Source organism: Mirounga leonina, unplaced genomic scaffold (genome assembly GCF_011800145.1).
Source record: "Mirounga leonina isolate KUSES-001 unplaced genomic scaffold, KU_Mleo_1.0 Mir_92, whole genome shotgun sequence".
NCBI lineage: Eukaryota > Metazoa > Chordata > Mammalia > Carnivora > Phocidae > Mirounga > Mirounga leonina.
Genome location: NW_023270852.1, coordinates 25460079 through 25487453, shown reverse-complemented (window position 1 = coordinate 25487453; position 27375 = coordinate 25460079). Strand labels below are relative to the sequence as shown.

The 27375-nt window shown below is 42.0% G+C and overlaps 1 protein-coding gene across 1 annotated transcript in view; it reads left to right on the top strand.

Annotated features, from left to right (window-relative positions):
- The window catches only part of SYTL2 (synaptotagmin like 2), a 199758-nt gene that overhangs the window by 145973 nt on the left and 26410 nt on the right, over positions 1-27375 (top strand). The window contains exons 13-19 of the mRNA XM_034995288.1: positions 904-1055; positions 1921-2028; positions 3089-3221; positions 14978-15059; positions 16189-16303; positions 18052-18852; positions 23145-27023. Coding sequence (XP_034851179.1) covers positions 904-1055; positions 1921-2028; positions 3089-3221; positions 14978-15059; positions 16189-16303; positions 18052-18852; positions 23145-27023 — 5270 coding nt within the window. The remainder of the gene's footprint in view (positions 1-903; positions 1056-1920; positions 2029-3088; positions 3222-14977; positions 15060-16188; positions 16304-18051; positions 18853-23144; positions 27024-27375) is intronic.

Genomic DNA, 27375 nt, shown 5'->3' with positions numbered 1-27375 from the left:
AATTGAGGGTTATCAGAGGGAATGTGGGAGGGATGGGGGAAATAGGGGATGGGGATTAAAGAGTACACTTATCATGATGGAAAAAAAACCACTTGTCAAGTAGAACAATGTTTTTTAAGTGTAAATTAGGGAGATTTTAGGGCTGTATTTGTTTTGTTCTACAGGTGTTAGCTTTTCAGTGAGCATGAATGATTGTGGAACACTTGAAAGCAGTATTTGCACAATCAGAATTTGCCTCTGCCTCTATTCCCCATCCCCCTGCTTCCATAAATTTGAACTTGCCTGCTTCCAGCCCACTTTTTCAGTATTCATTTCCTTGGCATTAAGAACCAGGGACATCATTCACTACCCCCCGACCCAGAAAGTCTCTGATAAATGCATTTCACTGAAACAGAAAGGATTGATGAGCTGATAACTTCTCCACCAGATATTCATTGGGTATTAGGTGCCAGGCATTGGCAAAGGGCAATTTTACATGTATTAACTAATTTAATCCTCAAAGCAATACCATGAAGTAGATTACTATGATGAACTTCTTTTTACAGATAAAGGGACCAAGGCTTAGGGCCACTTAATAGACCATCATTCCCTGGGGTATTTGCATCTGAACAGTGGACACAGAAGACTGCAGCCAAAAAGTGAATCTGCTCTTGAGAAATTCCAGGCATCATGTGGAGGTCATGGATGAAGTCTTTGATTTTTAAAAAGTGTTAGCCTTGTCTTTCCTGATTATTCAATCAAAGAGGAATATATATATTTCTTGGTCGTCTAGGAGGCTTGTGGGGTCTTCTAAAATATTGAGAGCTTTATTTGTATGTTTACAGATTTCTTTATACACTGTTGCAGTGAACTCATTTATTTACTGTGGGCTCTCAGCAAAGTAAAGCTCTTTTCGTTTTGTAGACATTTGCCTGAAAAAATTAAGGATGACCAACAGTTGAAGAATATGAGTGGCCAGTGGTTTTATGAAGCCAAGGCAAAAAGGCACAGAGACAGAATTCATGGTGCAGATATCATCAGAGCATCCATGAGAAAGAAGAAGCTCCAGGTAGCAGGTGAGTTGATTTGGCTAGGACATTTTGAGCCAGCATTTGTTTGGGAAGGCATTGTCAGGAGACCAGAAGGATGTTAGAATCATTACTGGAATCTGCTGAGGGAAGTAATTTAGAGGTGCGCTTTGCATAATGCATAGTCCTCCAGCTCAAAATCTTCTTGTCCTGGATTCAGATGGATGAAGGCAGGGCTAAAGGACTCAGGGTAATCTAGAAAAACATAGGAAGTCCTTTAGATACTGTGTTGAGTTACAGTAGTATAGACAGTTGGGGTTATGAGGCATTTACCCCCTTCATTCCTTTGGCTTTTAACTCTGAAGATTCAGAACCATTTCCTCTGAGTAGGGTGACAGGAAGAGATTAGCTTCCCTTTCAACAACTTTGACATCTGGTATGTCTTTAATCAACCAAGTATATCATTTAAGAGACTGTAAAGACAGTATTTTGAGGGCTTCTTTAGAATCCTGTTGGGTTTATTAAATATGTATGGTATGCCTTCTCTTTCACTCTGAGCTAGGCAGTGTAAACTTTTACACCTGAGAACAGCCCCTGTCTAGATCTAGCCTGTGCCCAATAAGGAAAATAGCTGTCACCTTTTGAACATTTAATACATGATAGGCATTTGCTCTCTATTATTTCTAACTATAGCAGCGATCTTGTAAGGTAGGTGTTCTTATCCCTGTTCTACATATGGGACATGTAAAATTCAGAGAAGTGAAGTTACTTGTCCAAGGTTATATCATTGGCAAATGGCCGACCTGGGATTTCATTCTTTCTGACTCAGAGCCACACCCCTTGCAAATAAGGGGTAATGTTTAGTGTGTGCCCTGCATTGCTCGCATCCCTCTTGATTTTCAAAACCATCCAGGCCTTCAGAAATCTCGGGAGGTACGGATTAGTATTGTGGATTCTATTTTGCAATTGAAGAAACTAGCCTTCTGTGTAAAGAGACCTGTGGGGAATACCACCCTGGAATGTGAGTATTTGGAAATCGGAGCCCTCGTATTGCTTCATCTTAACATCGATGTATAAGCACTCCTAGCACTTACTGGCACTGGGGTCAAAAGCAAGTTTCCTGAACTTTTTGATCCTTGATTTCCAAATCTGTAAACTTGGAAAATAACACCTTCTCACAAGGTAATGCATGCAAAAAACAACACTGTGCCTGGCACTTAGCATAATTACTTAATGCTAATTATTTGAGAGGTGCTGGTAAAGAGCCCTGGGTATTCAGAGGCAAAAAGAAGTTACTTCCTGAAGAGGGAGCATGGAGGTTTTATGGGGGGGGCTTTGGCATCTGAGCTGGGTATTGAGGAGTATTGTAGAATTTGGATGTGTAAAGACTGGGGAAGGAAGAGGCAGTGGAGAGGAACATTCCAGGCCAGAAGCGTTTGTTCCCCTTTGGATTCCAGAGCCTCAAGTTAGGCACATTGTTGATGTTCAGTAAATGCTTGGAAATGATGGTGTCTCTGTCCCATGAAGACTAGCTGTCCTTGGGCGCCTGGGTGGCTCAGTTGGTTAAGCGACTGCCTTCAGCTCAGGTCATGATCCTGGAGTCCCGGGATCGAGTCTCGCATCGGGCTCCCTGCTCGGCGGGGAGTCTGCTTCTCCCTCTGACCCTCCTCCCTCTCCTGCTTTCTGTCTCTCATTCTCTCTCTCTCAAATAAATAAATAAAATCTTTAAAAAAAAAAAAAAAAAAGACTAGCTGCCCTGACCATATGTATTTAGCCCTGACCTCAGTTCAGGTGAGATTCACCTAGAGGTGGTCAGAATTTTGCTGGAGTTTTCTCTGGAGTTACCTGCACATGTAAAGTCCACTCATACTCTCAGGAGATTCTGCTTGGGGGAAGGTAACATCAGATATAATTTTGCAGATATAATTCTGACCCTGGGGACTCAGACTCATGAGTGAGTGCCTTGGTGCTCCAGGAAGACCTGAAGTTCAGGTTTGAGCTTCGGTGATAAGAGATGCTAGGAGAGTCATAGGTCACGGAGGTGAGAGATGACTTCCTGTCTTCACTGTTTCCTCTTTCAGCAGAGCAGAGTAAGGACAGAGCAAATGAGGCAAAGGCAAGTTGGGTGAATAACGTCAACAAAGATGCTTTCCTCCCCCCAGAACTAACTGGTGCTGTGGATGAGCCAGAAGATGTCGCCCCAGCAAGCCCAAGGTAAGACACAGCTCACAAGGACAGTCCCTACATGTGGGATTCATGGCTCGGTGTGCTATGAGCACAAACACCAGACTATTCTCACAGGCACTGTGAAGTACGTATGAGAGAATTCTGGGCCCTGATGTGGACAGAGCCTGAGCAGTACTCTTTCCCAGCTTCCAGAATTTCTAATAAATCTGAATGTTAAGTAAAATTAAAATGTTAAGTGGAGATTTCTTCCATCACCAACAATAGCTGGTTTTTATTTGTATTAATGATTTTACCTTAGAGTAGAATGAAGAGGTACTTCAAAATAAATATAGTCGCTTCAGAGAAGAGGTGAATTATGATCAAACTGTCATAACTTGGTGTGATGGAAGAAGCTCAAGCATGGGAACCAGACATGAATTCAAATCTTAAATATGCCATTTATTAGCCATTTGATGATAGCTTCTCTGAGTCTCTTTTCTTAACTATAGATAAGAATGATAATATATACCAGGAAAGGCCATAGTGAGAATTAGTGATAACATATGTAGAATACCTGACACATAGTAGGTGCTTAGTAAATAAGTCTTCAGGATGCAGGTTGTCCTCAATATTTCAGTCTTGATTTTGTTGGTATTTTCCATACCTGTTATCATCTCGCCAAAGTGTACATTTCTGTGTCTTTCCTAAGAAGTACCTGATTGTGGAGCTACATTGCCACAGATGTTTAGATGATTTTCTTTTAGGTATTTAAGGATCTTCCCATTGGTGTGCATCCCTTGGAAGTGTAGTTGTTACCCTTTGGTGGGAAGGCAGTTGCATTTTATCTGTAGCTCTTCAGTGAAGACAATTCAATTCAATTGAAGACAATTCTCCTATTGGAGAATAGGGCTGAAGTCAACAAATTTGCTGATGATACAGTCACCAAGCCAGGTGTCAAGTCTGAGGCACCTGGGAATCAGGGATGTTTCCAACATAGTTTACAGATGAGGGAGAGGGTCCATATAGGCATCCATAGGCATTTCAGAGCCAAATATGACTGAAGTTATATCACATGGATAGTGGAATACTGATTCTATTAAGGTACCCATTGTCTATTTCCCTGTTGGAGAGGACTCACTTTGTTTTCCATGGGTGGTAGCCTGGATTGTTTCCCCTCTGTGATGATTTGTAATGTTCTGTTATGTCTGTAGAGGCCATTTTGGCTAGAAAAGTAAGTAGTCACTAATTGATTTTGTGACCTTGCACTAGAAGTGACTTAACTTCTTGGGTCTTTGCTTCCTCAACTGTAAAATGGGATGATAAGGATTTGCCAGCAGGATTATTGAGAATTTAATTAGCTAGTAAATGTAGAATTCTTAACATGGTCCATAGCACATAGTAGGCATTCAGTGAATGGAAGTATGGGCTCTCAAAAAGGGTGAGAGCCTACCCCTGCCACCTCCCCTGGGTGACTTCCCATTCACCAGCACACCCCCTAATGGGATAAAAGACATCCTTCCATAGGGAAAGATGAGACCTGAAGTATTAGAAACTCCAGGAGTGAGAACACAGTCATTTAGAATCACCACCAAGGAGCTGACAGCAGCTCCTAAGAGCCAGTTTGATAGGGGACAGGGACACCAGAACACTGCCTGACTAGGGGAGGTGGGTACAAGTCCCACAGAAGGGGAAAGGAGATTTGGGGTGTCAGAAGCCATCTTAGCTCACTGCACAGTTTTGTCTGGGTCAGACTTCTTGTCTTTCTCCCAAGAACTCATTTCATTTCAAAGGGTTTGGGGGACAAAGGCACCACTGCCCTGCTAGCCCAGCTCATTTTCTTCATGACCTCAGGCAGGCTGGTGGGTGTATCTCCCCTCTTACTCAATTTGAGGTTGCTAATACAGCTTCAACAATTCATGTCTCCATTATTTCCTTCATTCGTTGTGTGACCTCAGATGAGTCTTTCTGGTCTCATCTATAAATCAGAGCAGAGCTGCCCCACCAGGATATTATGAGATTAAATGAAATGAGATGTGGGAACCATTTAGCATTTCACAGGAAGAAAGAAAATTGGCAATTTTCCAGTGGCTTTATAATTATGTTATTATAACATAGATGAGGTACAGTCGAGAAGGCAAGAATAAAAATGTTAGATGCATCTAGTCTGCTTTGCTCATTACGTGACCTGGGTGATACTCATCCAGAACTGTGGAAGGGGCTGATGTATACTTCCTCCTTCCCATGTCAGAAACTACTGCTTGACTCAGTATCAGGTTCTTGTGGTGTTTCTCACTTATACTTTAACCTTTGGGAACTGGGTGTGTTAAGTGTATTTTGGGGCCTGTGCTTTTAGAGGAATTGAGCTTCAATAGAATGACTCAGTACCTGTCAATATTTTCTTAGGCAGGAGTCAGGTGTCCGGGAGTGTTGTGAGGCAACAGTGACTAGATATTGCAATTTCTGAAGAAGTTTTTCTTTCTTTTTTTTTTTTAATTTAAATTCAATTAGCCAATATATAGTACATCATTAGTTTCAGATGTAGTGTTCAATAATTCATCAGTTGCGTATAACACCCAGTACTCATTATATCACGTGCCCTCTTTAATGCCTATCACCCAGTTACCCCATCCCCCCACCAACCTCCCCTCCAGCAACCCCCAGTTTGTTCCCCATAGTTAAGAGTCTCTCATGGTTTTTCTCCCTCTCTGATGACTTTGCATTCAGTTTTTCCTCCCCTCCCTTTGTGATCTTCTGCACTGGAACTGGAGAGTATTATGCTAGGTGAAATAAGTCAATCGGAGAAAGAAAATTATCATATGGTTTCACTCATATGTGGAGTATATGAAGGAGTTTTTCTGATAGGCTCTGTGGCAAGATTCCTTCTTTCTATGGACACAATTCTGTTTGGTCCTGCCTGGGAAGAACTGAAATGCTATGGGTGCCCGGCATGAACTCAACCACCATCCTGTACCTGTGTTCTTTCACAACTCATCTTTGTTGGGATGCCTGAGTGGCTCAGTTGGTTAAGCATCTGCCTTTGGCTCAGGTCATGATCCCAGGGTCCTGCAATCGAGTCCCACATCGGGCTCCTTGCTCAGAGGGGAGCCTGCTTCTCCCTCTGCCTGCCACTCCCCCAGCTTGTGCACTCTCTCTCTTTGACAAATAAATAAAATCTTAAAAAAAAACAAAAACAACAACTCATCTTTGTTTGCACCTGTCATGTGAGGAAGCAAAGAGAGGTTTGACAAACAAAGGAGCAGAGAGTGAGGTTTTCTTTAGAGTAGCAAAGGGAAAACTCCAAATGCTCACAGTTCCAGTGCTGGTTGCTGAATTTTAACTGGGCAGTATTGGCACAAACTGTGGTAAAAGACTAATGTTTTGGTTTCCTAAACAGTGTGTATTTCTAGTCATCACAGATTGGTACCTTTTATAAAATATAACAAAGATGAAATATAGAAAACAACAAAGGCATGCAAAATATGAACCCTTGATCATGTGCTGGGAGGTCTCAGCAAATTGCTATAAATGATTCTAAATGCATACTTTCAATTTCTGTATTTAGCTCACTGTGAACCAGTAACAAGCAATTCTCAGACTGGTGCTGGTCCATGAACCACACCTTGTAGCACATCATGTCCTTTCCATAATAATCCATTGGGCATGGCTGAGCCAAGGTGGGGAGTACACAATAAAGATGTGAGAAGCTTTTCCCACTGGGGTCAGGACCCTGCCCATAAAGGAGGTATGACATGTCTTGATTATAGAGGTGGACTTGCTCTGGGATGAGAAGACCTTCCTTTGTTACTTGAGAACACGTGTTCTGTGAAACATGGTTAGGTGCCCTGGGCAACACTGAGAGGTCTAGTAGCCTCCCTATTGACAGGGCCTTGGATGTCCCCACTGTTGGTGCTTCTTTGGTCTGAAGGAAACTGAAAGTGGACTGGCCTTGTAGTTTCTGTCTCTCTCTCTCTCTAACTTCTTCCCTGAAGACTGCCTCTCTGAGGACTGGTCCCTGTGGTAGCTTATATTGTTTTAGCTCTGTGATGTCACACGGGGCCAGTACTCTAAAAAGAGATAGTTTCTCAAGTGTGTTCCAAGCTTCCCAATTCTTTCCTCGTTCTGGTTCCTCTTCCCATGCCCTTCCCCCTCCCATATCCCTCAGTTGCCTGGTAGCCTCTCCTTTCTCCTTTAAGGGGATCCAACATGCATTCCACTTTAAGAAATACTTGACTTTTTAATAACTTAAGCCTGTATGGATGGAAATGTGGAGCTTCTTGTCTTTTCTCAATGGTCACCCCACTGAACATGAGTCTGAGCGTTTTTGTGGCATCCTAACACATAGCCCAAGTAGTTCTTAATATCTGGTGTGTAATACGGATGAGGGCATTTCAATGAAAGGAATCAGAGATCTGTCACATGCCTGTCTCCCACACCGTGCAGACTTTCTGATGGAAAGACTTCCAGTTCCTGATGTTTTCTGAAGATTAAAGAATTACCTTTCGAGTACAAAAAGGTCAGAGCCTTCAACCAAGGGAAGCAAGGTGTTAGGTGCAGAGAGGACTATGCTAGGGGCAGTGGGCACCTCAGTGCCCTGGTATCACACCAAGGATGTGGTTGTTATACTCTGACTCTATACAGACCAGCCCTAGTGATAGATGTCATCAGTCAAAGGTCAGTGACTACTTTTGCTGGAGCAAAATTAGCAGGGCGTGCTGTGAGCCAGCCTGGGCCACAGGCAGAAGAGTTCAGAAAGGCCAGAAGAAAGGCAGTTACAAGAGTGGAATGTGGAGAAAAATAAGAAAGGGAAATAGGTATGAATGGTTAGAACAGAACAATTAACCCATAGGTTGGGCGCCTGGGTGGCTCAGATGGTTAAGCATCTGCCTTCGGCTCAGGTCATGATCTCAGGGTCCTGGGATTGAGTCCCGCATCGGGCTCCCTGCTCCTTGGGAGCCTGCTTCTCCCTGTGCCTTTCTCTCTCGCTCTGTCTCTCATGAATAAAAAAAAAAAAAAAAAAATCTTAAAAAAAAAAAATTAACCCATAGGTTGACTGGGCAACTCAGGCTACTTACTGGAAATAAAGTGCTTAAATGTCCTTGTTTGCAGTTGATTGGAAACACTGATCTAATGTCTTGCTAGCACCCAATAGAATAAATCATTCCGTAGGGTTACTAATTCATTCATCATTCAGCCATTTATTCAGTCAGTAGGTAATTATTGTTTATTGTATACAATACTGTAGCTAGGAATTTAGAGATGAACAACATAGGGTTCCTGTTCTTAGGGAACTTACTGTTTGCAAAAGGGGCTGACATGTATAATCATAAATTGTGATGTGATATGATAAGTATAATTAAAAAGCTGTGGGAGCACAGAGGTAGCAGCACTGACCGTGTCCAGGGTCAATGGGAGGGATTGTCAGGGAAGCTTCTAGAGATAGTTATATGTAGGGCAGTTCTTGAAAGATGAGAAGGATTATGGCAGGTAGACATGGGGAGAGCACAATACAGGCAGAGGGGATGACATGGGGGTCTGGCAGGTCTGAGACGTGGAAGGGGTCTAGTCTGGTGGGTATGCTGTGTGAGTGGTGGGCAGTCAGGCTGGAGGAAGAGGCTGGGCCCAGATTGTCAAGAGCCTTGAGTGTTGCCTAAAAGTCTGGACTTTTTCCTTAAGTCACAAGAAGCCATTAAATGACTTTTTGATCAAGTTTACTTTTTGGAGTGATCATTCTGGTAACTTTGCGGAAGATGGGGTTAGACAGTTCAATTAGAACATTGTAACAGAAGTTTAGGTGAGATGGTAAGAACATAATGAAGGGAATGGAGAAAAGAGAAAACATATGGTGGAGTTTTAGAGATGAAATTAGAAGAAAGGGTTGAAGGGTTGGTAGGACACAGATATCTGATAATTTATAAAGGATATGTGGGTCCACTTGATGAGAAGTTCTCAACTGGGACCTGTAAGTCAGAACTGCCCAAGGGACTTCTAAAAATCCAGATTCCCAGGCCCTGCATTTCTTTCTCAGGGACATGGACTTCACCACCATGTCCCAAGCATCTAACACATGGTAGGTACTCAGGAATAAGTACCTATGGAAATGAATGAATGAATGAATGCATGCATGCATGCATGCATACCAGCACCCTCTCTTACTGTCCTTCAGCACACTTCTCACTACCTGACATTGTGTTATATATTTATTGTGTGTATGTATTGTGCCTTCCCCCCAGATCCATGAGGAAAAGAGCTTTTTGTTTATTGCTATATTTTGTTTGGTTCACTGCAGTATTCCTAACACCTACAACAGTGCCCAACAAGTGTCTCGTGGAATGAATGGAGAATAGATGGAGAGTGAGAGTCTGACCAACTGAATGAAAATAGTTGATGAGATAATTGTGAAATAATAACAGTGAATGAAGGTTAACGAACAAACTAGTGAATAAATGAATGATTGAAGTGGTTTGCAACTCAGGAAGTGAGTAGAAAGAGGAGAAGGGGAAAAGTTAAATTACAGGAACAGGACTGACAGCCTTCAGACTTCATTGCTGTGCGTTACTGAGAATCTCTCAGTTCAGCGGTATCACCGTGAGCTCCGGTGATTACAAAGATGGAAGAGAATGGGAGGAGTATTCTCACATTTGGACAACTGCAAGATAGGGACATTCAGGACTGGAAGGCATGGAGGCAGGAGGGAGCTTGGCTGCTCCAGAGGTTTGTGATGTCCATTAAATCAAAAACATCCCTAGAGAATGAATATCTCCAAAATGAGTTCAGGGAGAACAAGGTAAAGCCTTCCCTATGGTTTTTCCTTCCGTGGCATTAGCACTTCCCTGTGACATGGGAGAAAGCAATGAGTTTTCTTACAAGGGAAGCTGGGTGTCCTCACCTCACTTTGTCTTTGGTGGAATTAAAAACACTTTTGTTCTAAGTTGTCCTAATGAATAAAAATGCTAGTTTTGAAGCTTCGCTGCCTGTGCTTCAGCAATACTTCTGCCACAGATCTCCCTCTTACCTTCTGCTGAATGGGAACCAAGCAATTCAAACCATGTCTTTAGTTCTGAAACAGTATTATTTTTTCTACTAATGTTCTTTTCCCTGGAAGGCTTTTGTTTATCTCTCTCTCAATCTCAATCTCTTTTTCTCTCTCCCTCCCCCCACCCATCTCTATCTCACAGAAGGATTAGCTATTTACCTCCATCCCCTCAATAATAAGAGCAATGTGAGGCACTTGGCTTGCTCCCAAAGTCAAGGTAGAGATGAGCCAATCTATGGACAGCACATTTGATCTTTTGTCCTTGGATATGTTGCCTCTCCAGTGACGTGACCGTTTCATTTCTTAGAGGCCTGCCCCACAGAACCACTTCTGTGGAGCTCTTTAAAACAATCTTTCTTAACCCAATAGGATCTTGGATTTACCCAGATCACTTATGGTGGAAATAGCTGCACTATGACATCAGAGTGTCTTACACTTGGCTGAGAATATGCGTGTGAGAGAAATTCTGTAGCGTGCAGTGTGGTGCCCCCAGAGAAGTAATGTTTTAAGAAAATACCGACTTGAAAGTCCTGGCCTAGCATATTTTCTAATTTACTTCCCTCACTTTATTCCTGAGCCATTTCTTTTGTTTATTCATGTATTGGAGCGTCACAGAGTGTAACATAGGAGAGCATGGTGCTGGACGCCGGGGATGTGATACAGCATTCGCTCCAAGGATCTCACCGTCCAAAGGGAGAGGCCAGCAACAACAACGACATGTGAAAAAAATCACTTGCCCAATTGCTTCTGATTCAACACTGTTAGTATTTAAGCTGCAAAATGCCTCAAAAGAAGGCATAAGATGTTGGCTGTTATTTTTCACTTTTTTAGAGAGAAAGGCCAGTTAAGGTTCAAAAGCTTTTAAAAGTTGCTTTCATGTGCTTTGGAGCACTTTAGGGCTGGACGCAGAAGCAGATGGAGTGTCCAGCTGCTTGCGTGGTGTGATGGGAAGCCCCACCTCTTTCCCCAGTGTCCCTGGAACAGTACCTAACATGATTATTCTTTAGAGTGAAGTCTTCAGAGACTTGTGTTAAAATGCAGATACTTTGAACCCTAATGCCAATATCACAAGTTAATATTTTAATAATTCTTTTAACAAAGTAAACCCATTTTGTCTAAGTGTTCCTTCTGGTCTTGCAGGTAGTTTTTGAAAGGTGCCTGAGGGAATAATTACAAGCACAGGGTGGGGAATTTGGCTTGCTACAGTTTAAAAAGCTCATCTTATGGAATGTATTGGGTATCTTTTATATGCAGGACACAGTCTACTGCCTCCGAGAGGGATTTCAAGAAACAAAGACAAGGTATCTGGCTATAAAGAGACTATACTCTCGTAGGAAAAATTATGCATCCGTATGTGGATGTCTGATCACATGATAACAAATAGTGCCAGGCCGAGAGCAAATTCCTACTCCAAAGTACCAAGGAAATGTGCTGTAAGATTGGAGACAAGGAGACCCACTTCCAGCTGGGCTGATAGAAGAGCAGCATCATAGGGCGGTGAGATTTGGCTGGGGCTTGGAGATGACAGCAAGGATTTGGGCGGAGAGCACAGCAAACATGCGAAGGCAGGGCTGGGGGATAGGCAGAGTGCAGATAGCAACCAGTTGAGGGAGTTTTGGGGATAATGAGTAGAGAGGCAACTTCGTGTGGCATGAAGGGTCACCAGGAAGGAAGAGTGTAGAAGTATATTGGGTAGATGGTGGAGGATCTCCAGTTCCTTCCTGACAAGTTCAGACTTCATTCCACAGGCCCTGGGGATCCAGGGAAAAGAAACGAGCAGAAGAGCGATATGGTCAAAGTTGTGTGTGAGACCATCCCAGCTTAGTGGCAGAATGCTGAGTGGATGAGAGGAGTGGAATTTGAGAATCAGGAGGTCGGATGTGAAGCTAATTGAGTCCACAGAAATTCAGGAGGTGACAGTGCAGGTGGAAAGGAAATGATGAATGTGAGAATCCCTGGGAAGGAAGAATCACCTGGACCTCAGCCCTCTTGCTCTGAACCACTGCTTTATTAATGTGAGAAGTCAGAAGCAGGATAGCCTAGCCATGACTGTGATTGTCTTTGGGGTCAGGGTCAGACACCTGGCTCAAATCCCCAGCTCTTCATTAACTCATTTTGTGACATTGAGCAGGTTCCTTAGCCTCGCCAAGCCTCGGTTTTCTCATAAGTAAAATGGGGAGAAGGGTACATACCTCATAGGGATGTTGCAAAAACCAGTTGGAGATATGAAGGTTGTAGTAATGATGTTTCCCAATGAATAGGCAGGCACGCAAAACATTGCTGTGCTCCTCAGAAGGAGTAGAGACAGAGCTTAATCTAAGAAGTCACTGTATTTTCACAGACAGACTTTGAGGCCTAAGATTCTTGTTTTCATTTTTTTCTAAGCAGACTAACCAAGTAGCTAACCATGTGTCCCAACCCCATCTCATTTTCCCCTCTCCCAACCACACGGTAACCCGGTGAATACTGTGTGTTTCTGTATTTTAGTGACTGACCATGTGCTCTGAATGTGTTGTTCCTTCCTCTCTTTGCTTTCTGAGCTAATAGAAACAAAGGCTTAAAAAAAAAACACACACACCTAAATAATGTGCCTACTTGTTGTTTGGCAAGTAACATGAAAAAAATAAAGGAAAAATCATGGTTACCTATCTGCTGCTGCCTTCCCTGGCCCTGGCTCAGTGGCCTTCATCTTTTCAGTTGTTCACCAGTTCTAGTTTTGTACCAGCTGCTCTACATGGTATCGCAGGGGGTTATAAAGATGGTCAAGATGGTACTCCTGGGGGATCTCCCGTTTACTATGAGAGATAAGGTATGTACGCAGAATGAGGTTGCATAGTAGACATGAGGCACATTGCTGGATAAAGTTTAGTAAGAGAGAGACTGGTCTCATGTCTGGTTTTATGATGTGAAATATACATACTCAGAGCTGGAGCCTGGGAGGCACGGGAGCTGGGTTTCCAAGGAGCAGAGAGGGCAAAGTGTCGCATCCCTGCTTATCCTTCGTTGTTGGTGAGTGGGAGGGGAAAGGAGGAAGGTGGCAGGAGAAAATGGGTGTTCCATGGACAGCCCCAACCAGCAACACTGGATTCAGGTCCTCTGATCATGTAACTGCTTTATTTATAAGGAGATGATATAAAACATTCTAAAAAACAGGCTGGCATGTGCTATAAGTTTCCTCATGTCACTCCGTGGTTCCTTAAAATGGCAGTCAAGAGAAATAGCTTTCTAGTCCTGGGCTCTTGGCTGTTTTTATTGTACGGACAGTGTGAGTTCTCTTAGTGACCAGGTCCTTTTTTTACAGTGGCTGCTAGACAACTTGATAGAAGTGTGTGCCCATCTGTTTTAAGAATCACCTCCTATAATGTGTTTTTCTATTAGCCTTAATTCTGGCTCCATTATAAATTCCCATTCTTGTTCCCTGCCCTTCCCTGCCCTTCCCCGCCCCATCCTTTTACCCCTCTTTGTCACATCCACCTGATAAAGATGTATTTTATATACATCTGCCTCATCTGCTGTAATTCCTTTCTGGAACAGTGTGGAGGGTAATGAAAAGAAGAATGGCTTCCTCAGAGGTTCAGCCTCTTCCCGGGACTAAGTCTGTGCAAAAAGAACAATTGATGTGCAGAAGGAAGGAAAGGAAAGGAAGCCGCAGGGACTTGTTGCTCACGATTGCAGCCACCATATTCTTGGGCCAGGCTCTGTGGCCTTGGGGCAGGTTTCTCTCCTTCCCCAAGGTCCAGTTCCTTTGCTGCATGGTAGAAAGCCTGTGCCTTCCAAGGTATTTTCCAAGTTGTTGACTCTGTGATGTCACTAAGAGAACAGGTGGAGTCTAAGTGTGTACAGTGGTTTCAGCCAATAGAGATTTCACCTGTCATGCCTGAGGCAAGGCCCCTGGAGCGGGAAGTCTGAGCAGGTGGTTTTCCTTCCCCTCGAGAGCCACTCTGACTCTCTTTGTTCCTTCTTCCTCAGTATCCATGGGACTGGTTGTTCAGGAGGGAGGCCTGCTCAACTCACTTTTCTCCATTTACTCCCACCTTGCTCTCGTCCTGGGGCTGCCTAGTCCCTTGGGTAGAGAATCTTCTTCCTTCTTCTGAGCCAGCTCCAGGCTTCTATTTTCTCATCCTCTTCTGGCTGCTGTGCTTGGCCTTATCCCTCCGGTATTTGAACAAGACCTTGCTGGCCAGCCTGGAGAGTGGGGTTGAGAGTCCTCAGCAAGTTGCCTGGATGCACCAGCATCCCTGCACAGCATCCCTTAGATCTGCTGTCAAGTCACTGGTCTCACCTGAATCGTTTCTTTGGTTATTTCCTGCCTGAGTTAGCGTAAGCATGCTGTTCTGTGAAATCAAGCCCTCCCTGAAACTCTGGGGCTTTATTTCAGCAATGACGTCCGCTGCTGCGCCACCCCACACACATACCCCACCTCCGACCCTGCCTTGAGATGAGTTGCTCCCTGTCATCTGCATCTGATGTTAGCTTCTGACTTGGAGATGAGTTCATTTCTACACATTTACATTGTGAACCTCTCCTGTGCTTGGTACCATGATAAAAACTGACGGCTTCTGCTGGATGGTTTTGCCTGCCTCATCCCTGTCTTTCTCCTTTCTGCTCTGCCCCTGCCTTTGCTTCACTGCTTAATCATCTCTAGGCCCCAACACCCTCTCCCTTCCTGGCAGTTCAGTTTTACAAACGTCCTCTGCTGTCCTTCCTTAATAGCTTTCAGCTTTAGATGCAGGGGGAGGGCTTATTCTCTGAATTATTGTTTCTTTTGCAGTTCTGTCTTGGTAAATCAAGCCTCCACCGTGATGGATACATCCCAGGAAAACACAAAGAAGTCAGCTGTGTCTCCGGCTAAGGTAGATTGAGATCAGACTCCGAATATCATTTTTGGCAAGAATGCCGTTTTTCTCATTTTAGCAAAGCACCATGAAGTGAAGAGGATTTTTTTTTTTTTTTGCAACAAATACAGATGATTTTTACTGTTTAATGTAAGAAGTCACTCTTGTGGTGGAAAAGTTGATGAATACCATGTTTCTGCATTGCTGAAGACTGATTTTTTGCCCTAGAGAATAAAAAATCTCATGCTATTGGGGACTGCCGCTTTTTAAGCATTTGGAATGTGACTTGTTAGTCCCGTATCAGTCCATATTCCTGTTCTTAGCTTCCTGAATCTCTGTTAGAGGTCTGCTTGTGGGAGGGGATTGCCAGTTTATGAAACTCTAGGCAGGGGCGCCTGGGTGGCTCAGTTGGTTAAGCGACTGCCTTCGGCTCAGGTCATGATCCTGGAGTCCCGGGATCGAGTCCCGCATCGGGCTCCCTGCTCGGCGGGGAGTCTGCTTCTCCCTCTGACCCTCCTCCCTCTCATGCTCTCTGTCTCTCATTCTCTCTGTCTCATATAAATAAATAAAATCTTTAAAAAAAAAAAAGAAACTCTAGGCAGTAAACACTGATACTCAGTTTTATATTAGTAAAAAATTTTATTTACTGATCCCCTTTGTGTCATTGGAATTGATGATCATAATAGTGATAATGAAGCACTTCAAATACCTTGGTAAGTATCTTTTAATTCTTTATAAGAAAGGTCATTTACAATTATATTTAGTTCAGCTTTAATCTAGTACAGCAAGAGTCTCATATGGTAGAAAGAGCATGGGGGGAATCTGCCCCTGATTAGTCTCAGGTTTACCCTAACCTTGACCAGGTCCAAATTTTCTCACTTTTGTAAAATGTGAGGTTTAGATTCAAATGCCTGGTTCTGGTTTAACGTTATAGGACTCTGGATTGAGTGTATTTTATAGTTTAATTTTTCTCTGGCATATATGGTAGCTCTGTGCCGGCCACATTAACCAGGACAGCAATTTTTCAAACAGGCCAGATAGAGTTTACTGGATAAAACTATCAATACTGGAGATAATAGGCACTTGCTAACACTGAGTTGCTGCTGTGACATTTAAAATGAGTTTAATAAACAATATTTTTCCCCAGCAAAGGAAAAATCCATTTAATAGCTCCAAGTTGCCAGAAGATCACTTATCTCAACAAACCAAAAGTGAGCCGTCACAAAATGGAAAGGCTGGTTTCTCTCAGACTTCAAAAGAAGGTAAACATTATTTTTATGGACTAGATATTTTTATCTTTGTTATCTGTGGGCTGAGGGAAATTCTCAGAGTTCCTTTAACTAAAATAACTTTCAAGAGAAAGTGAAAAGTCCTGATAGTTTTCTTATTGTGCTATGCCCATTGGTTTCCTGCCTGAGGGAAGGAAGCAGACATTTTAGAAACTGGAAGTTCATGCATTCCAGTCTTGGAGCTGACACTTGTCGTTTGACCTCCGGGCCTTAGGTTCCCTCTCAGTGAACTAGGGAATTTTTTGACCAGAGGCATTCAATCATTCATGTAATGGCGCTTATTGGATGTCTGCCACATGCAGACATGGTTTGTGTGAAATTAAAAGAGTTCACCTCAAGAGAAAAAAAAGCCACTTGACAAAGTTGTGATCCTCTTATCTGTAATTATCAGCCTGGTCCCTGAGGAGGCATTTGATCAGGTTTGGTGGCTTAATTGATTTAAGTCTGCCTCTTAGGGAATTTTACCATTCTTCTGTGCCATTAAGAAGAAATACTAGACAATTCAGTCTCTTCAAATGCAACTGTAAGAAGATTCCACACGCGGGCGCCTGGGTGGCTCAGATGGTTAAGCGTCTGCCTTCGGCTCAGGTCATGATCCCAGGGTCCTGGGATCGAGTCCTGCATCGGGCTCCCTGCTCAGCAGGAAGTCTGCTTCTCCCTCTCCCTCTGCCATTCCCTCTGCTTGTGCTCTTATATCTCTCTGTCAAATAAATAAAAAAATCTTAAAAAAAAAAAAAGAAGATTCCACACGCATTAAAGATTGGATGAGGGATAGAAAATTAGCATTGAACAGTGGAGTTGGAGTTTCAGTTATCCTGTTTTAATATTAGCATATTTCCCCCCTCTATTGGATACACATTATATTATGTAAAATATTTTACAGAAAAAAGGCAATGGAACATGCTACCTGTTTTTTTAACTTTCTGAAAAAAATTAATTTTTGTTTTTATTTTAAAGATTTATTTGAGAGAGAGAGAGAAAGAGAGTAGGAGGGCAGGGGCAGAGGGAAAGGGAGACAGAGTCTAAAGCAGACTCCATGAAGAGTGCAGAGCCCAACCTGGGGATTGATCTCACCACTCGGAGATCATGACCAGAGCTGAAACCAAGAGTCAGACACTTAACCAACTATTGCCACCCAGGAGTCCCTGAAAAAATTAATTTTTGTTTTAGAGATTTTCTTTTTAAAAAATTAAGATTTTTTTTAGAAATTTGAGTTCCTTGGGGTGCCTGGGTGGCTCAGTCGGTTAAGCGTCTGCCTTCAGCTCAGGTCATGATCCCGGGGGTCCTGGGATCGAGCCCCTCCTCTTGCTCGTGCCCTTTCTTTCTCTCTCTTTCTCAAAAAATAAATAAAATCTTAAAAAAAAAGAAAAGAAAATTGAGTTCCTTTTTCTGGTTTCCATATGTAAATTTTTAAAGTGGCTTCTGTGTTTTTCCTTAGCCTCCTTAAGGAATTTTAGAAATCTTTTCTAAAAACTATTTTATTGAGTATAAAAATACCACAAAGTATGTATATAAGGCACAGGAATCTTAAATGTACAGGTCAATGAAGTTCATGCCTGAATTTTTAAGTGCTTTTTAATTAGGTCTGCACTTAGGATAATACCTTATTTTCTTTAATATTTTACTGCTTTTGCTACATGTAGATTAAGTTTATGTGAGGTGTTTTAAGTATTAGAGCTATTCTCCATTTGACATGTCACCTAATGTGTTTTAATTTACAGGTGAATTGTCAGAGTCAAAAGAAAACTCATCTATCCCAGATACTTCAAGCCAAAATTTAGAGAAACCAAAGCAGACATTTCCAGGCTCCGAGAATGGATCTCCGGTCAAAGCTCCAATCCCCAAAGCCAGGAAAATTCTCCCCAAATCACATGAGTTAAAGCAAGAAGATAACCAGTCTTTTCCTCGACAAAGGACAGACTCCCTGAGCACGAGGCGGGCTCCCAGGGGGATCCTGAAACGCAACTCCAGTTCCAGCAGCACAGACTCAGAAACAGTTCGTTTTCATCAGAACTTGGAACCCAAAAGCAAAATTGTGTCCCCTGGCCTCACCATCCATGAGAGAATTTCTGAGAAGGAGCATTCTTTAGAAGATGACTCCTCAAACTCCCTGGAGTCATTGAAGCATGTGAGATTCTCTGCAGTGAAGGATGAGCTCCCGCAGAGTCCTGGGCTAAGCCGTGGCTGGGAAGTAGGAGAATTTAGTGTTTTAGAATCTGACAGGTTAAGGAATGGAACGGAAGATAATGTGGACGTCGATGAGTTTTGGAATGACCCTAAGCCTTCCCAATACAGGAAGCCTTTGCCTTTACATCAGTCAGCCTCAAGCCCAAGTGCATCAAAAAATGGAACACAGCAGCAAGTGACTTCTGGTTCTTTTCCAATGAATGGGCACCATTCTCCCTTAGAAGTTTTAACTCCAAGACCAGAGTCTGTTGAAAATTCATCCACCACCAATGAACACAAAGCTAAACCATCAGAATTATCAAGGCTTGAATCAGAATTGTCCAAAAGCCCTGCTGGTAAGAGAGTTGTCACTACCAGACTATAAAAACCAAACCAATGGGCTTGGAATGGCCAGGCCAGTCCTATAGAAGCCCCATTTGGCCTCCTAGACACTCCAGCTACAATTCAGGCAGGTGCCACTGGGGAATGATTATGCTGCCTCTTAATGGGTTTGGAGGTTTTCCTCAATCATCAATAACTAAAGGGATAACTAAAACTAAAACCAGGATAGTTTCTGGTCCATTATGCTTTTCTCTAAAAAATTCAACTATCAAATATTTAACCAAACAAATTGCAGTGTTTTGAATTAAATCAAAGTGTGTATATAGAGTAAGAATTAAATATATGCTAATACCTTTGTACAGAATATATTATTCACCTAATGCATATTTATCAATTACTATTTAATCAAACTTTGATTTTTTTTAAAAGATTTTATTTTTAAGTAATCTCTACACCCAACGTGAGGCTGGGATTTACGACCCCGAGATCCAGAGCTGCACACTCCACTGGCTGGCTGGCCAGGCCCCCCAGATTTTTTAATCTCAGAAGAACCTTAATTTTTTTTTTTTTAAATTTGAGAGAGAGACAGAGCACGAGTAGGGCGAGGGGCAGAGGGAAAGGGACGAGCAGACTCCCTGCTGAGCAGAGAGTCCAATGCGGGGCTTGATCCCAGGACCCTGAAATCAGGACCTGAGCCAAAGTCAGATGCTTAACCGACTGAGCCAGCCAGATGCCCCCAACCTTCATTTTCTTAGCCATTTGTTCTTAGATGTTAAAAGTGCTGATGGAACTTTCTCCTTCAGCTGCTGTGAGCTGAGAGGCAAAGAGAATACTGCTTTTCCCTGCTACCTAGCTAACTAGCCCTGTCTTGGAGATCTTATACCTCTCAAGGGATGAGACACTGTTTTCCCATACCCATACGATTATTTCATAATTCTTATGTTTTAAAAAAACAGGAACAATGGAAAAAATCATGCTGTGTATTCTCTCCCATCTTCTCTAAGTCTTCCTCCAGCCCTATGGTAATTTCTTTATAGTCAGGAAAATTTACAATGGCAGCAGTCACACGTCTGATGCACTTGGTCTCCTCCTTCCTTATTAGTCAATATTAAGTTAACCCTGGGTCACTTTTGCTCAGCCCTACAGTTTCACACTTGTTCAGATCAATCCACTTCTTAAAGAGCAAAGCACTTCCAATTATCCCCCTATGCCCCAGACATTTTAATCATTTGAACAGGAATATTTTTTTTTAATTAAAAATTAGCAGGTGCTTCTTCAATGAAAAAACCCCTCATATTAAAGAAAATTCCTAAAGTTTGATAAACATGGCCAAATAATTGGATGGTGCTTATTTAAATGTTTATTCAAAAGATGAAAAAATTCTTTAATAATATTTTCCTTTACTATCCTTTACTATCATCCACAGAAAAAATTTGGTAAACCTTTCCTGTTTTTCAAACTGTACCTGCTTTCCCACAGACTAAAGACTATCTTTATAATTTTATAAACTACTTATTTGTGCTTTCTGATTTTTATTTTTAAAGATTTATTTATTTTAGAGAGGGAGAGCAAGCACATGAGTTGGGAGGCAGAGGGAGAGAGAGAGAATCTCAAGCAGACTTCCCACTGAGTGCTGAACCGAACACGGGGCTCAATCCCATGACCCTGAGATCATGACCTGAGCAAAAATCAAGAGTGGGAATTTAACCATCTGAGCCACCCAGGCAACCCTGTGCTTTCTGATTTTTAAGTCCCAGCTGACCATGAAATTTGGGAGGAAGACATCATCAGATATATATATATATATATATTTTTTTTTTTAGATTTTTTTTTTCTCTTAGAGAGAGAGCCTGGGCAGGGGCAGAGGGAAAAGCAGACTCCCTGCTGAGCAGGGAGCCCAACAAGGGGCTTGATCCCAGGACCCCAGGGATCATGACAAGAGCCCAAGTAGACGCTCAACTGACTGAGCCAAGCAGGCATCCCCAGCTACACCTATTTTGATTGACAGGTCTCCTAGCTTTAGAGCTTATATACAAAGTTCTGCTTACTTATTAATGCCCTGCTTACCACAAAAATATATACAAGTAAATAATGAAACACAGAAAGAAAACCAGGCCCCCAAAAATGGTAAATGCAAAGTATGTGAATTATAAAGGTTTGACTTTAGCTCTGACCTTCAGGACAGTCAATATCACATTCATTACTACACTGCAAAATACAGAGAAGATGGAACACTGCCTGGCATCAAATCTTTAAAATAACTGTTCTTATTTTAAAAGTAATACACTTTTTTTTTTAAAAGATTTTATTTATTTATTTGGCAGAGAGATACACAGTGAGAGAGGGAACACAAGCAGGGGGAGTGGGAGAGGGAGAAGCAGGCTTCCCACAGAGCAGGGAGCCCGATGTGGGGCTTGATCCCAGGACCCCAGGATCATGACCTGAGCCAAAGGCAGACGCCAAATGACTGGGCCACCCAGGGGCCCCGAAGGAAATACACTTTTGTTGTAAAACATTTGAAAAGAAGAAATGCACACAGAATAAAACAAATACCATCTGTGATGTCATCATCCAGCACTAACTACTGTATTGCTGACATTTCATTGTAGAGCCTTTCAATAATTTTCAAGCATGAATATAATCTTAAATTATGTTTATACTGCTAGAATTCTTTTTTTACTAATAGTATATTATAAGCATTTTTTCATCATTGTCTTCGGTTAAACAAATGAACACAGAATTCTTTAAGATATCTCAAAAGAACTTCACAATTATTGACATATTCAATAGTACAATGTGTAGTTAAGGAAACCAAGATCTGCCACGTGCCCATTATTGTATAACACTTTGTTGTTTTCACACTTAGCCAGAGTTGATGATTAAAATTAAAGATAGAATTTTATTAACGGATATGTCCTCTAGTGCATTTGAAATGTAGCTGACTTCATAAAAGTTCAGCTGACATAATTTTCAGCAACATGCATTGCATGGCTTAGCATTTGTAAGGAAGAGGGAGGAATGCTGAAACACCTGGGTGTTAACTAAAGGGATGGGTGCCTAACTCCCTTATCTAAGTGTCCCATGTGCCCTTTGATTAAGGCTCAGAAAGGATTCTCTCTGCTTTCTTGATAGCTTAGAGCTTAAATAACCTTTCCTAGCATCTTAGCCATTGGTCAGCCAACATCAGGGAATGGGTGAAGATCACATTCTGCATCAGTCTTGTTTCATTTATTTGGCTCACAGAAACTACTTAGAAACTCACAAACTGTAGAAGGGAAACAGGGGATAATAGAGGAGCCTCTTGAGATCATGGTCCTCAAACTCCAGTATGCAGAAGAATCTCTGGGAGAGCTGTTAGTAAAGATTCCTGGCCCCACTTCCAAGATTCTGGTTTAATCTATCAAGAGGAAGGCCCAGGAATACAAATATCTTCATTGTACCATTCTGATATTCTGGAGGGAGCTCCAGAAAGTTTTTTTCCCAACTCCTGAAATTCTCCTTGGTCTTTGTTCCTCAAACTCGGTATAAGCCACCTCTAGTGTTTAGGAGTATGCCAGTGGATGGGTGGAGTCATAAAATCAACATGGCACATCTTCCTATGGTGTCAAGTTTTATGCATAGATTTGAGAGTAGAAGAAAAGTAATATTTAAAAGTAACATGGATCACAGGCACCTGGGTGCCTCAGTCGGTTAAGCATCCAACTCTTGGTTTCTGCTGACTGAGGTCATAATTTCAGGCTCATGAGATCCAGTCCCATGTTGGGCTCCATGCTCAGTGGGGATTCTGCTTGGAATTCTCCCTCCCTTTCCCTCTGCCCCTCTTCCCATTATTGCGCACACATGCGTGTGCATTCTCTCTCTCAAATAAAATATTTTTAAAAAGTGTAACATGGATCAGAATACAAAATCCACGTGAGTTTTTTTTAATTAAGCTTACACCCTATGTGGAGTATAAACTCATGACCCTGAGATCAAGACTAGCATGCTCTACTGACCAAGCCAGCCAGGCACCCCCATATGAATTTTCAGAATAAATCAGAGACGTCAAAAGAATTTCTCAACTGGGTCTATACCACATACCTCAGGCATCTACATTTACCTTCCTTTACTGTCAGAGCAACTCTGGTAGAATATCTTAATTAGGATATAATTAATTAATTAATATCCTGAAAAATGCTGATAGAAACAGCTAGTGGTGTGGAAAATATAAATACAAAGTGCCTCTTTAAAAGATAATGTGAGTGATTGAATGATAATTCTTTAAGCATTCTCTTTCCTTATTTAGAAAAGCATTTCTGTGTTGCAGATGGACTGTCTTGTGTTGAGCCTGAGCCATCTCAGGTGCCAGATCACAGTTCTAGAGACCATCAGCAAGGTAAGCCCCCTCTTCTCAAGGCCCTAAAAGCTAGGACGTCCTCACACTCTGGTCCATTTGCCACTGAGATAAGGAAGACAACTGACGATTCCATATCTAAAGTCCTAGACTGGTTTAATCGAAGTTCTCATTCAGAAGACAATAAGTCATCTCTCCAACATCCCCAAGGAATAGAGCTGAAAGAAGAAACAGAATCACCGATTGCTACTGCCTTGGTGAGAGATGACACCATTCTAAAAGAAAATGGCTCAAAGGCTCTGTTACCCACCAAAGTTAAATTGATGCCTATGGAATCTGATTCAACATTCCAGGGAAAGGTAAATACACTGCCTTCTAGGACTTGCCAAAATAATAATGTGAATATCAAACCCAAATCCATTCATTTGTCCCAACAAGGCAAGGAAGGTCCAGCCATATTTCAACCATGTGAAATCTATGGCCCAAATCAAGGGAGTAAAACTATGGACTCTAGCCAAGTTTCAAAAAACAGAGGAGAAGGAAATCGAGTACTTACCCCAATCAGTAACAATTCCTACAGTGCTCTCAAAGGACCTGATGCAGAACACCAAGTTCCATGCAACATTAAGGATGTTGGCAGCTTAGATGAAGAAGAGCCTAAGCTTCATGTTTATGAAAAAAATAGAGGAAACTCAGAAGTGAATTTTGACTCTATAATACTTGTCAAAAAAACAAGTTTGAAAGAGAACATGAAGGCAGAGAGAGAGAGCAAAGGAGGAGATCCACACATCCTGAAAGCTTCTTTAGAACCAGAGAATATTGAGTCACTACATGGGGCTACCAAAAACAAATCTTGGGAGAAGCCTGAGGTCCAGTTAAAAGAAGCTGGTGAGGTTCCCAAGAACCAAGTGCAAAGACAGAAATACAAAAGAGTAAGTGAAAGAATATCTTTCTGGGAAGGTGAGAAAGCTGCTGCTAAGTTAACTCATAAAGAACCCACATTGTCATGCAGTCAAGGGCAACCTTCGACTAAAGCATATCAGCCTGTGAAGTCCATGGACAGTTTATCTACAGGCCAGTGTGAATATAATCAAGTCACTAGCAAACAAGTGGTCCTAGATGAGAATGGCCACACAGCCCATCTCTCCAGTTTTTATTCCTCGAATAAACCTAAAGAGACCAGGCCCCAGATATCCGGTCCATCCAAAAATTATCCTTCAGTTGACCAATCAGGTGAAGTGTCTCCCTTTCAGAATAAGATAAATGAGCCTATAAAAAGATTGCCAGTGGCAGAGAGTTGGCATTATGAAAGGGATATTACTTTACCAGCTGGGCAACATCCTTCAAATATTGGGAGTGGAATGCATACTCCTTTGGAGAAAGACAAATCTCTAATCAGTGAATCAAATCCCAACTTTAAAGTTAAGTCCCTAAAAGAAAGAATGGATGAATCCAATACAGAACAGGTCTATAATCACTCTCAATTTGAGAATTTGAGAAAGTTTTGGGGCTTAGGAGCCAATCCAAACAGTCAAGAAAATGTTGAGAAGAATACTAACACGATAAGCCAAAAATATTTGGTGCCTTTTAATAGCCAGAAACACAAAGAATTCAGTGACATTAAATCATCAGGAAAGAATACCCATGAAATAGGGATGCTTCCAGGTAAAAAAAAAATTCTGGTAAGAGAGAAAATAGAAAAATTAAATTCAAAGTGCACACGCCAGGTGTTATCAGATGGAACCATGTTTCCATTGGGACCATCCAGAAAGTCTACTCATCATTTGCCAGGAAATGAGTCATCAAAGGAAAATGTGGAAAAGAATACGAAATGGTTTGTTACGCCAGTGTTCGAGGAAGAAAAGGATTACTCAGACCAAGAGATTCAAGAATCCATAGTTAAAACAAGTGTTTTGTCTAAAGACTACAAAGACACTTTTAATGACAGCTTACAGAAGCTACTTTCAGAAGCTTCATTACTAGCCATGCCTCCTTCGGGTGGAAAAGTTCATGGAAAACAAATGTCTGAACCAGATATTTCTGGAAATAAGAGATGGCCTCAAGATACAGATTTTGCTGAGACTGAAGAAGATGACAAAGGACATAAGGAGACCATTAATGAGCATGTAGACAAAACAGTAGCTCCTTCAAAGGTTAAGCCGAACACTTTGACTGCTAGTCTAGACAAACTCCTAAAGGAAGCACCTGTAACTTCACCCTGTCCCTTGCCAATTGTGTTGGAACCTGTTACCACTAGGATCAACTCTGAACCTGAAGAGGGTAGAGTTTATGAAAAAGGGATAGAATGGAGTCGCAGCACATCAGCCTATCAGAAAGAGATAATAGCTCCTTTTCCAAAGGGGAACGAAACTTTGGTAAATACAGCTCTCCCCCAGAAAACTGAAAGTGGTGAGTGCCAACTAAGCATGGAGGACTTACGTCAGGTGGTCGCAGAAGGTTCTCACCCATCGGGTCAACCTTCCCATCTTTACAGAAAAGATTCTTTTGGGGATGTGGCCAACTCTCCCCAAGAGATGCCTTCTTCCAGGGATGCTCATCTTGCTCCCCAGGATAAGGCATTACCTTTGCGAAGGGAAATTTCAGAGACTGTTGAAAAAGTCATTCTTCCTCCTAAAACTGCCTCGAATGATGTAAATGCTATATTACAAAAGCTACTGAGAGAAGCTTGTTATCCAGTTGGGAGGGAAGTAGTTCCTGGAGAAGTACAAGCAGAATTTCCTGAAGGAGTACAGGCAGCAGGTAGCCCCCAAAATTCTACACCATGGGCTACAATGGACATTACAGTGCCAGACAGAAATGATTTCTATTCCTTCAAAGTAGTCCCTGATAAAACTCATAACGTTGGATCTTATTTAGCTGCCCGAATACCTCCATCAGAACAAACCTGTCGCTCATGTGGTTCCACTGTTAGTCAGCGTGGCAAAGAGTTACCTCAGGAAATGGCAGAAATTGTGAGGGAAACAGTTACTCAACCTAAATCAGAGTTCCTAGAATTCAGTGCTGGCTTAGAAAAACTACTGAAGGAAGTAATTGAAACCCCCTCCTCAAAATATGAAAGTGATCCAGGGACTCTTTCTCCATCAAAGTTAACAGGTAGGGCTGAGGTGTCCAGGCAAGCTGCTTCTGAATTTCAATCTGAGGAAATCAAAGAAACAGTAAAAAAGTCTGAGACTCCATTAATCACTGAGAGTACTTTTGATATTAGTTTTGAGAAACTTTTTAGAGAAGCACCTGAAGCTCCTTCTTACCAGCTCCAGGTGTCAGTGAAAGAAGAAAAGCCTGAGAAGGAGCCTTCCCAGTCAAAGCAGGCCAGTTTCTTGAGGACAGTACCCCATTTTGACTGGACAGCCTCAGAGGCCTCTGAAATGAAGCTTATGAGTAATGTTTTCAAATCACAAGTCAACCAGTGTGATGAAGTGTTGGGAGGTGACAAAGCTGTGACTGATTTATCAGTAGATCTTTGTGGTTCTGAAAGTGGGCTTGAGATCCTTGGAACCCTGCAGTTCTATGTGGAACATAAAATAGGGATCACTGAAACTATAAAGCCTGCAGAAGACAGGGATAGTGAAAGTGAGGTTGCAGGGGTTCAAGAAGGGGCTTCTCAGGAGCCTGGCTTGGAAGAGGCTCCTAAAGCAATTAGTATGTCCAGAAATAGGCAACCCATTCCTCTCCTGACAAACACAGAAAATGCTACAGAAACAAGTAACGTCGAATTGATTCTGGCATCACCATGTAAGAGAACAGAGAAAAAAGAAGAAAAAGATTTCTCTGACTCTGATTTTTCAGGTGGCGACAAGAGTTCCAATGCAGAAAGCTGGAGAAAAACCTCCAGTGAGCATTCTGAATTTTTTAACCCGTTGGTTTAATGAGTTGATTTAGGGAATGCTGATGTAAAGGATGATAGGGCTTTTAAAATTGGGATTAAATGACACATGGAAATGGTGGTAAATTCTTATCACAGTTCTACCCACGAGGCAGTGTTTCAGAATCTGACTTTATTCTCATTAACAATAGAATTTTTAGGTTTTAAAAGTATTTTTTTAAAGAACTTTTTGGGTTTAGAAAGTACTTCTGAAACATTCAAGCTAGTTTTCCTCCTGGAAATAATTTCTTTCTTAAATTGGCAATCCACACAGAAGTCTCTAGTAAGATTTGTGGCAAGAAAATGCCACACACAAATGGG